At 40.6% G+C, this 11,428-nt stretch overlaps 1 protein-coding gene across 1 annotated transcript; it reads right to left on the bottom strand.

The window, feature by feature from the left end:
- Positions 1-145: 145 nt before the first annotated feature.
- On the bottom strand, positions 146-10,716 carry PLAC9 (placenta associated 9). Its single transcript, XM_084210149.1, has 4 exons — positions 10,613-10,716; positions 2,640-2,737; positions 1,557-1,677; positions 146-334 (listed from the first exon to the last, which is right to left on the bottom strand). The coding sequence occupies exons 1-4, from the start codon at positions 10,668-10,670 to the stop codon at positions 324-326; spliced, it is 288 nt and encodes a 95-aa protein (XP_084066275.1). The 5' UTR covers positions 10,671-10,716; the 3' UTR covers positions 146-323.
- Between the last annotated feature and the right edge of the window lie 712 nt (positions 10,717-11,428).

The following is an 11,428-nucleotide window of genomic DNA, read 5'->3' as shown; positions in this document are numbered from 1 at the left end:
TTTGATTTAAGGGATTTTGATTTTGTTAGCTGTGCTTTAGTCCTGAACACCACCTGATCTTGTTTTCTTACTGACAATGCTGTATTTGAAAGGCAGTTTTGATAAAGTAGGTCTCCTGAAAGATTTAGAATGCCAAGTTTAAAACTGTGTCTGAAAGCAAATACCTTTTTATTATAAAGCACAGCAACACAGAAGACAAACTACAGCTGAGGATTGTTCACCCTGCATGAGTTCTGGAAACACAAGCTTATTAAATGATCAGAAGTGCAACTGTTTATGACAACCGCACTGTTACATTCAGCTCTCTTCTGTCTTCACAGTGCTCAGCTGGTATCTGTATAGAGAAGAGTTAATATGATTATATTTGGTTATGAGATCAGGATCAATCTTTATGGATAAATCTTTTTTAAAACGTGAGTCTTGCTACTCTAAAGTAGGAAATTGTCACTTTCATTCACAAAATTATAGAAGGAAATTATAGAAGGAAGGTCCAATCTGTAATTCTTGAGCAATTTGGCAGTTGTTGCAAGATCCATCTGAATAGTACTTGCTATAGATTTGCTGCAAATCTATTGCTGTAGATTTGCTGCAAATCTATTGCTGTAGATTTGCTGCAAATCTGCAAATGTGCGGATTTCTGTTTTAAATTCACTGCAATGCTTTACTGGAATATTTTTCACTTTTATAGAATACCCCCTTCCATGGCAGGGGAGTAACTTAGTTGTTAACCTGTTAACTGCCTCTCACAGAAAACTGTTAACCTCAATGGATAACAGAGTTGGTGAGGATAGTATCAGTCATGGTTACCAGATCCATACAGCCAACTGCAAGAACCAAAAACCAGCATAAACTCTACTGATGACTACTTCAAGCCCACTTCCATCATGTAAGTGCACTGTAGTGTGCCCAGGTATGGCTACCTTAAATGAACAAACAGCCAGCACTGACAAAACTGACTTCATAAACATATCTGTGTTTTATCTGTCCAGAAGTGGTTTATTTTCCACCAAGAGTATCTCACCTTGTTAAATGCACTGTTGATATTTAGGCAGAGGATGAAGAGCATAGGACATTATAAGAAAGTGAGTAGAATAGGTGGCCTCATCCAATTAATTTCTGTTGTGGTTTAATTTATTCCAAAACCATTTATCCAGGAGCATGTTTTGTGTGAGGGGCTTACATGTCAAAGTTGGATTTAGGCTATCAAAATGGCAATACCTCCAATTTTGTAAAATTTTGATGCTGTCCCTTATTTTGTCACACATGAAGCTAAAGAATCACAGGAGCTTAAATCTGGAAAGGACCATGAGATTACTTAGTCTGTCCTGCTGTTCTAAGGTGAGTTGCTTCCTTTTCTCCCAGCCCTCTCTTTAGTGGTTGTTGAAATCTGATTTTCCAAACTGGACCCGCAGTTGGGGTTCTGAGGCCACCAGTTCTGAGGCCTTAGCTACCCTGAGCTGAATTACTTCACATCTTGAGAGAGAAAATATGGCATACTTAATAATAACATATGTAACCCTTTTTTCAATTTAGGTTATACCTGACGAGATACTGACCATCAAAAACATCTATAAGTGGAGTTCCTGGAACGGTGGGGATATTCACTGTTGTCTCACTGATAATGTTGAGGAGTGATTTGACTTCTGATTCTAGGTGCTCCACTGTTTTTATTACCTTCTAATGGAAACAAGGGAGACAAATGGAGAAAGGAGGTAGTCAGAGAGCCAAGTGGAAGGAATTGCACCAGATGTGTTTGCAGAAGTGCAAACCTCATGTTCTGTAATGCCAACAGCTAATTTAATCTGTAATGCGCATTGCAGGTTTAAACATTGCTTGTGTTCTGCTGGCCCCTAGTGGCACCAAGTATTAGCACTTGGTTTTGCAAGAGTTCTGTTACAGCACCCCTGAATAAAGAAGATTTTGACTTCTTGGGGCTTTGCATTAGTTTGTTTATAATTCTTTCTAATTTCTTAGTGAAATGCAATTTATTAAATACAATAAAAGAATCTGCGTGGACCATGAGAGGAGCTGATGGGGTGAAAAGACGGGGGCTGGTACTGGAACAGAAGAGAGCTAATGTTCCCATTTGAGAACCACAACATAAAGTTTGGGAACTACGCAGCTGAGAATAGTTAAGAGGTATCTTGTGAGTGCTTAAGACACCAGCGGGGGAAAAAAAAATCAAACTTTGCAGCTTTCCTGGAATCCCCATCACAAAGCTCATTTAGCTCTTAAGTGTCAGCTGGGGCAAGCAGAAATTCCTCTATCAGTCTTGGAGTCACCTGCAGAACTCACACCTCCCCGTAAGTCAATGTGAAACGTTACAAATACAGATTCTGAGATTTTTAGATTAAAGGCACAGATTAGAATGTTTAAATTATAAACATTCTAGAAAAGGTTGATATAAAAAATTGTTAATCAGGTTTTTTGAAGTCGTCAAGATTATATATTTCTGGTGATAATGGCTTTACAGATAGTTATAAACTATGACATCTGAAAAAAATCCAACCTTTCTTCTAGTTGAACCATGACTAGAATAAAGTCAATAAGGGACACTGTCTAGAAACATCCTTTTTCTTGGGTCAAAAGGATAGAGCCGAGATCTGGTAAGGTTCAGGAGCCAGTACAATCCTTCTTACCTCTTCAATAGTATCTAAGCGTTCATGGAGCATGTGTTCATTACACCAGGTTCCTCTTTCCAAACTTCCAGGTACCATACTGACAGGATCAGCAGTAGCTGGAAATAGAGACACAGTTAATTGAGGGTTAATAGTTAATGCAGTTAATGCAGAGGGTTAATAGCAATCCTTGGCTTTCTGATTTCTGATGTGGTATTTTGCATGCTACACAGCATTGTTGATGAACCAAATGTAGGAATTGAACTTCTTTTTCAATAACTACAGCTGTGCCCCAGTACTTGCCTGCACACATCATGTTGGTTGGAACAAGATGTTTTCTCTTGCCACGGGTGTTTGTTTTGTTTTGTCTATGTGTGTTTGTTTTACATAATCTATTTTTTCCTACACGTGTAGGATAAGTTTATGTGACTCTGTCTCTCTTAAGTGTAAAATCTAACTTTTGGGAAGATCTGCCTAACACAACAGTTCCTTGTAGACTTTCTTCAGAAGGAGCTGGTGCTGTAGATTTTTGGAGACTAGCTAAGCTTGTCCACTTTCCAAATGAATGCTCATGATTCCTCTGTGCCAGATAGTTGTCCCAATCAGTCTGACTTTGCAATGGGAAGGGAAACAATAAAGATTTTTTTACTGCTGAGTGCATTTGCTGACTTTGCTATATGCAGAGTCACATTATCTGTCAGTTATCTGTGTTTACCTCTCAGTACTCATGAGCTCTTGCTCTTTGAACTTTTCATTCTGCTGGCTGTGCTCCATGAAAGGTCAGTAGCTGCTGGTATCCATGCTTTAGTGGAGTGTATTTGCTTTTCACAACTTCTGTGCAGCCTTCAGTAACATTTAAATTTTCAAATGTGTGCAGAGGACTGTAGTGGAATATTAAACTCTGCTAAAGTGATAACATATCTTCCTGCATGTAAAGTCAGGTTTTTCTCTTGTTTGATGCTTGAAGCAGCTATGATAATGAGGAAGCAGCAGTAACTCATTCTGTAATTGTTCGTAACAAAGACAAAACTGAGCTTGTGTTACAGTAAGACACACAAGAGCAGTAAGTAATTCTGTCTTCAGTGCTGCTGTGCCAGAGCAGTGGTTTGGAACTGCTGCATGCTTCATCTCAAGCCTGTGCCAAGATTTCTGGAGTGTAGGTGTCAGGTGATGGCAAACATGTGTCAGTAAGTATCACTGCAGTTTGGAGGCAATGAGAGATGTACTCTGAGTTGGAATGGCATCCTTGGAATTGGTGGGTGGAGGATGGAGAGGAGGAGGGATTACCAAGTGACCTGGCTTACTGGGCATTATTTAGAAATCAGTTTGGCAGAGATCTGGTTGGGGTTTTTTTTAGTGCAGTACCAGAAGATGGTGCTGTTAGGACAGAATCTCGAAGACTTTGTCTACCGTTAACAGAGGAGTGCTGAAATACAGCAGGTATTTCAACACCAGCTGCTTTGCAATTGCCCTTTTTTTCCCTCTTTGCTGCTAGTGGTGGTGGTTTATGAGTCTTGTTACTGTCTTAGTGGTCAAGTGAACCATGCTGTTTCTCAAAATTTTTGCTTTTTTACATGTCTTTTTTTCATCATGACTGGAACAGAGTGGAGATACTGAAATTGTGGTGGCTGATTCTCTAGGCAGGTGTTTGTAGGTGGGCAGGTTAGATATGATGGATGACTGACAGTTACTCAAAGCAGATGTATACATACCGTGATAGGTATGTACAGCCAATATAAGGTTGTTGCGTCTTACTGTGAGCTTTGCAAAGCACTGCACAGCTTTGTGTGTAGACACACAGCTTTGTGTGTACCTAGAGAAGGAGGTAGAGGGGCTGCTATGAGACACAGGACTCAGTAGCTCCTGGTTCCTTGGGGTGGTGGGTCCCTCTCCTGACCCGGAGGGAGATGGCTTTCCATCGCTCACAGCACTTTTACTGTGTTACCAGCTGTAATGGCCATATTGAAGGAGGACCAAGTCCTAATTTGACAGGGCTGTAAAATGTCACTCAGAGCCACTGAATTAGTGCAGTGCCTAAAAATTTGACAAACAGGGCAAGTCTAAGTGTCTCAGGAAGCACCTGACAGCTGATGTTAGCAAGGCTAAGGGTTACTGTAAGCAAAAGCTAGTGTCTAGTTGTAGATTAGTTGTAGACCGCACAGTATGGAGCTGTGAGCTGTGAGAGGGCTGAGCAAGGAGAAACCCTCTCAGGACTTGTATGTCCATGTCTTTTTAGTGACTTCCATGCCAGAACAGAGCTGCTCAGGCTCTTGGAATTGCACCACTATGCCAGAACAGGCTATTTCAGCTGCTGCTGGCTGGGCAGTCAGTGTAGATTTCTTTTTTCTGAGTCCTGGTTTGAGGCTTTGGCTTCCAAAAGCACTCATTGTTATTCTGTTGTTTCGCTTTATCTTTTAAGCCACAGCTTTATCTCTGGGATGGGCTGTTCACAGGACACATCCGGTCCCTTGTTAATATGGCACATATCTGGGTCACTATGGTCAGGCAATTCAACCAAAGCAGTAATTTCCATGTGCTCAAAGAGAGCACGTGGAATGTTGCTTAGGAGCACTGCCCTTCTCTATTGCAGTTGGTGAAAGAAAGGGACACAGTCTGCCTTTGGCACTGACCTTACTCCAGCAGCATCTCTACTTCATGTAATAATAACAGTCACCATGTAAAGGAAGTGAAAAGCAGGAGACTGAAAACTATGTAAGCAAAAGGCTAATGACTTAGGATAATTCCAGGTACTTGCTTTCTGAAGTTACTGAAGAAACGTTTTTTAAAATGTAAATTGGAATTTTTACTTGTCTCTGTTTCAAAGCATGTGCATAGAGACAACTTTCGTAGTAAGTTTTGAAGCTAACCACTTTTAAAAGTTGTGTTCTTTGTATTCCAAACAAGGAAACCTGAAAACACGTGATAGAGCAAGGGGAATAAAGAAGATGATGAGTGACTCTTCAAGAAAACATGCTGTGCTCTGTGGTTCTGTTTGCACTGCCGTAGTATTATCGTTTTATTCCTAAAGCATGGACATAAGGTGGCCAGACAGCCTTTGACGAGAAAAGGAATGGCAGTAGTAATGATTTATGTTCCAACAGGAAAAAGGTCATGAACTGAAGGATCAAGTTTAAGTGATTAATCCACTATCCAGTTTGGGAGGAATGCAACAGACTTCTGAATGGATTTGCTGACTCTTGCTTAAATTATTTTTTCTCTAAATATATGCTGGATTCCACTTTGAAATTTGCATTTAATTTTGAAATGCTAGCTCAAGAAATCACATGGTTTTCAAAAGTGATTGGTGAAGATAACTTGCAGCTGAATTCAGAAGATATTCAACTGCTTTGAACCTGAACTGATACTAATAACTATCAGTACTACTGCTTTCAGACCATAGACTATGTTAAGCTAAAACTGTTAGTCATATTTAATTTTGGGGGCTGTTCTTTAAGACATCAAAGTTAGTTTCCAGTAATGTCAGCTCTTAATTAATTACATTGGCATCCTTGGCTATGGAAGTACTGAATTAACTTTCTGTGTCACTACCAGTTTCATTATCACCAGTATATCCAAATTTATTTTAAGCTGTGATACATAACTCAAGCCATATCAAATTTTATTGTTAGGACATCAAAAATAATTGATTTGGATAGCAAGGGTTGTATTGAAAATACTTTTTAGGGCACAGATTCTCTTCAAGTTCTTAGCCACTCAGAAGCTAAGAACATCTTTAAGTGGACATAGACCATCTTTCTGGCTGTAATCCATAAAACACTAAGGCTTAGCTGTGATTTTTGCACCTCTGGGTAGTTCTAACCAGGTAGTTCTACCTCTTTTTAGAGTTTAGTCTCTATTTTCTTAAAGATTAGGGAGTTCTTACCTCTAGTGATTGCAATAAAGACTGCAGGAATTGCAATAAATATATAAAACTCCTTAGCAACTTAAACACGACCATATGCTTCACACTGGAGGCAACTGCATGGGTTTGCTTATATTTACATGCAAATATATACATATACATGTAAATATATACACACACATGAAAATATTTAAATGTACACACCCCTTTTCTAGGCTCTAGCTTTTATGGCAGAAGGACAAGGCAAATTTCATACAGGGTAAATATGATCTATCAGGCATAGTATATTAGACAGTAAACTGACAATATAGGAGGATCTGAAATTTAGGAGTTGTGAGAAGATTGGGTTTTTTTGGATTTCCCAGCCCATGCGTTCTCACATCTTTGCCTAGTGTGTCCCTTTCACCTAGGTGTGGGACTTGGTGTCACAGTGTGTTCTGGTCTGACCACACATCACTTGTCCCTGTGAAATGTGCAAAACCAGAAATGGGACCTCATAGCAATTGTTCCTGACTAGATAGCGTATATTTCTGTGTAAAACCACTTCATTTACAGGCAGCTTTTGCTATTGTGACCCATGTAATTCTCATTTCATAAGGGGATCCATCTCTCACCCAGCAGTGGAGACTAAGAGGGAGTGCACAAGACCAGGGATAGTTCATTCTTCCAGTGAGTGGATTTTTTTTAAGGCACAGAAGAATCTGGGCCCTTGCCATGGCTATGTGCCAGAAGCAAAATTGCTACTTGAAAAACTACTTTCCTTTTTCTGCCATTTGACCATATCTGTGATTGTAAGAAGCACTTAAGTTTCATGTATTTTCATTCAAAGGAAGGATAGTAATTAAATGTTCCTGTGAGGGAACTATTGGCTTGGAGAGTGTTTTCAGCATGCTGGTCTTTTGAACAAGCAGCCAGAGAATATCCTCTTGCACTCGCTTCTGCAGTGGAAAATGACTACAGGGAATTGGACTGATAAGAGACACAAGCTATGTAATCAGCAGGTACATTTCTGTAATTCATGCTGTATCTTACAATGTGCTTTGGGCTCCAGAAAAGTTTGCCTTTATTATGGTTTTATTTTCGAGTGAATGTGTCTTTGTTATGGAAACCAAGGCTGAATGTAAGGAGGGTTATAGCTAGAAGCTGTATAGGACATACTCGTGTGTAGAGAAGGGAAAGCTGTTTAGGAAGAAGAGGAGCTGTGTCTTAGTATCCATAAGGAAACCAAGTTGTGCAGAATTAGTGAGCTTAAGGCTGGCTTAAAAGTGGAGGATGTGAGAGGCATAAATAATGGATGCCACACCATCAATTTGAGGATAACCATTGGTATCAGGGGATGAAGAGTTTCTCAGTTTTCTGAGGACACGGCTTTTGGTCTATGTTTAGTACTAGAAATGATGGTCATGGGGAGTGGGTGAAGTGAGTCTGTGACTTATTAGTCAGCTCTGTGACTGTGTAGTTTTGATATGTCTGAGTCATGGCAGTAGAAAGAAGTAAGTAAAATGAAAGAATATAATTTTAGGTTTTTTCCTAAAATCTAAACAAATCTTGAAGATCTATTTTCTCTTGGTAGACAGTTCATGCAGTCTGCAGCAACTCAGGAAGTAGAATAGTGAGACAAGGGCAGATACACACATACCTACATAGTAGATCCTGACATTCAGGCCCAGGGCTTACATCTGCTTCAGCCAGAGCAGATCAGCTGTGTTTATGAATACAGCCTCATCCTGCAGGTGAACAACAGGAGTCCTATATTTCTAAACTCCTGATTTTTTGGGGGAGTTTGATACAAACTTTTGCTTTACACATGGAGATTATGTTGTCCACAGAATTGAAATTCCTTTTAACTAAACATAAGGAAACATAGGCCTTTACAGATATATAAAATATCTTTATAAAAGGCTCACTTCTGTACTGAACCCTGATTTCCAGATACCTCACAATCTTAAAACCCACAGTTATTTTGGGGTACACTTTGTTGTCACAAACTTTATTTCTCCTTCCTTGTTAGAGTTCACAGGTGGGTTCTGCAAGGACCGCAATCCTTGCATTGGAGACACTAATGCTGGTAGGTTTCTATAAGGACAGAAAATGCCTGTAACATGGAGGATAGGTTAAATCATGATTAATTTGTTAGTAGAGAAATATGAGTCCAAGTCAAGCCTAAAATAGGATATCTATCGTACATTTTTACTGTGGCTTTATTACTACAATGCAGTGTTTTAATCTCCTATAGAAAAAAATGCTTCTCTGTGATAATGCAAATGGTCAGTTTGGGGCAGAATCTGGGTCTTCTGAAGGATTTTTTTTTTCCAGTTTCTAGATAATGGTCTAGGTTATAGATCTTCCCAGCTTTGATATTGCATCAGAGGATTCAAAACATCTTGGAGAATTCAAAAAATGTTAGGTGAATGAAGAGAAGCATTCATACACTTGATTTACTTTAACTTGTAGTAAAACCGAATGAAACTTGTGCCGTTTGGCAGCAAATCCCGCCGCAGTGTGGAGCAGCAGCGCCTCAGCTGGAAGCCGTCTCTGGTGGAGCGCTCGGAGGGTGTTCGGTGCGCTCCGCTATGGCCCGCGTCGCGGGGGCAGGTGCTTGTTTACCCGAGAACTCCAGCTCACCTCTCTGCCACGCATAAACACGGAGCACAGTCTTTGCTGTTGGGGTGTCTCGCCCCTCAGAACGATTTGCCTGGAAACACGTTTAAATGGGGCAGGTATTGTGCTCCAGGCTACATGGTGCGCTACATTTGAGCAGCACCCCGCAAATTAACCCAGCACGGGCAGCAAAGCACTGGAAACTGTGGCAGGAGCACATGGATGCCTCCAGAAGGGCTCCCGTGCCAGCCTCTCCTCCTGAATGGTTTGGAGGCTGAGTTCTTTGAATATGAGATTGTTTATATTAATGGCTGAATTAAAACACACATTCTACTTTGGCGGATTAATTTTTAAGGGGAACCCGTGCTAGTCTCCTCTGCAGTTATTATTGAAGTGCTATTCTAATTAACTAAATTTTATCTGAGTTTGCAAATTATTTTAGGTTGAAACCCTACTTTTGTGGGAATAGACAAAGCCATTTTTTATTTTCTTTAATTTGACATTTATTTCAGTGAAGCTCGCAAAACTCACAAGAGGATAGTGAATTCTTGTGGAGTGAAAACAAGTTAGAGTGCTCTTGCTGTTGCATTGATATTTCAGTTCATCACTGAGATAAACATCACAAAGGCAGTTAAGTAGGAGGGAGTCAGGCCAAGGAAGAGTGACTAGAACTTGGGGGCAGAAGGGTTTAACAATTTTTTAGGAAATGTTTTGAATGTAAGAGGATCTTACTACCCTGTCATGAAATACAGCTATTGTCTTGTCAAGAAAGTAGGACCAGAGGGAAAATAAATCTGAGCCTCAGCTAGCAGAAAAGATGTAGAACAAACAGGCTGGGAAGCCAAGTTTGTGGTTACACAGGGACTGTAAACCCTTGAACTTGCCAAACTGAATAGCTTTGTCACACTACAATGTGATTACAGGTTATTCAGTGCTAATCTCTTGTTAATGAAAGTAGAATTCAGATGCAGGTTTATCAGATGTTCTCTGTTTATATTTTGTTCTCCCAAGCCTTTTGGAGAAGTCATTATGTACTTCAAAATCTCAGGAATAAGCAATCCAAAGCAGAAGAAACAAAGTGGTGATGCTTTTACCAGGAAATTTAAAAAGAAGGCTTTGAATAAAGGAGAATATTTCTCTAATCACCTTGAACTTCAATCTCATTTCCAAGTGGATTAGTGTGATATTAGTATGGCTGCCAGTACAGTAATTATGGAAATTCAGAGCACCTCTGCAGCACCTCAATGTGGTTCTAAATTTCTGAAGGTAGAGTGATTATATCTCCTGTAAGAAGTAAAAAAATCTCAAAATCTACCAAAGCAATATGCCTACAGGACAGACTTTAATGTCACAAAAATGGAGTCTTGCCTCTCAAAAATCAGAGACTTTTGACACATACCTGTGTCACCTTCACATAAAGTCCATAGAGAAATTAAGCAATTATTTGCCTCCCCCTCCCACCCCATGCAAAGGCTTTGACCGTACTAAGATTAAGCTACACTTTCTGCTTTGCCAGTTCAGAGTCACTTACCTAAAGGATCTTGCTCCTGCAGGACTAGAACAAACACCAGTGCCCAGAGGAAAAGCATGGTTCCAGCCTGCCCGGGCTCTGCCGTGGCTGTGCTGGAGAGCCCCGCAGCCTCCCTCCCTCCCTCCCTCCCTGGCTTCCTATCGACTCCTTGTCCAGCCCTTCGTGCTGAGGTTTAGCCAGAGTTAGGCGGAAATATGCCCAGCCTGAGCCAAGATTCTTAAGCTGTTCTCTTCTGCTTCCCTCCTTTTAAAAACACCCTTCCAGCTCCATGCACAGCCCAGCTATCCAGGCAAGCTGGAAGTGGCCCAGGCTCCCCCCAGTTGGTTTTTTTTTTCGTTTGTATTTATTTACACAGATTACAATGGAGTTCTATGAAAAGCTTTGGATGCTGTAAATATAGCAAGTGGGACAAGGCAAGGAAGGGAGAAAGGAGGAGGAAGTTGCTTTCCCTTCGGAATTTCATCTGGGGCAGGCAAAGCACTGGAAAACACGGTATCTTTAGATCTTGTGAGCTTATAGGGCTTTTACCATTATATGCTCTTCTTGAAGAGCGCAGAAACATCTTCCTTGGGCAGTACAATGTGTGGCAGTCTTGTGGGAGGTTATAACTGTCTGTGGTGCTTTATGTTTGGACATTATCATAGGACGTCCTGAGGAGCCATCTGAGCTCTTCTCAGTTTGGCAGGGTTTTAAAATTGGTTGGGCTTGGTAACATCACACGCAAAAACAGCACTACTCACGGTAGGCTGGCAATGTGTGTGATTTTTAGCAGGATCTTGGTTAAACATTGTGTTGCAGGCTCCTGGGTGTTGACTG

The sequence above is a fragment of the Fringilla coelebs genome (genome assembly GCF_963513975.1).
Source record: "Fringilla coelebs genome assembly, chromosome: 8".
Classification (NCBI taxonomy): Eukaryota; Metazoa; Chordata; class Aves; order Passeriformes; family Fringillidae; genus Fringilla; species Fringilla coelebs.
This window is presented reverse-complemented; position numbering and strand designations above follow the sequence as displayed.

Excerpts from the sequence above, each read along its gene's own strand:
- PLAC9 (XM_084210149.1), bottom strand. The coding sequence starts at position 10,670 with ATGCTTTTCCTCTGGGCACTGGTGTTTGTTCTAGTCCTGCAGGAGCAA. Across the intron at positions 2,738-10,612 it reads GCAGGAGCAAGATCCTTTAG|CTACTGCTGATCCTGTCAGT; the intron begins GTAAGTGACTCT and ends CTCTATTTCCAG. Across the intron at positions 1,678-2,639 it reads GCTTAGATACTATTGAAGAG|AAGGTAATAAAAACAGTGGA; the intron begins GTAAGAAGGATT and ends TGTTTCCATTAG.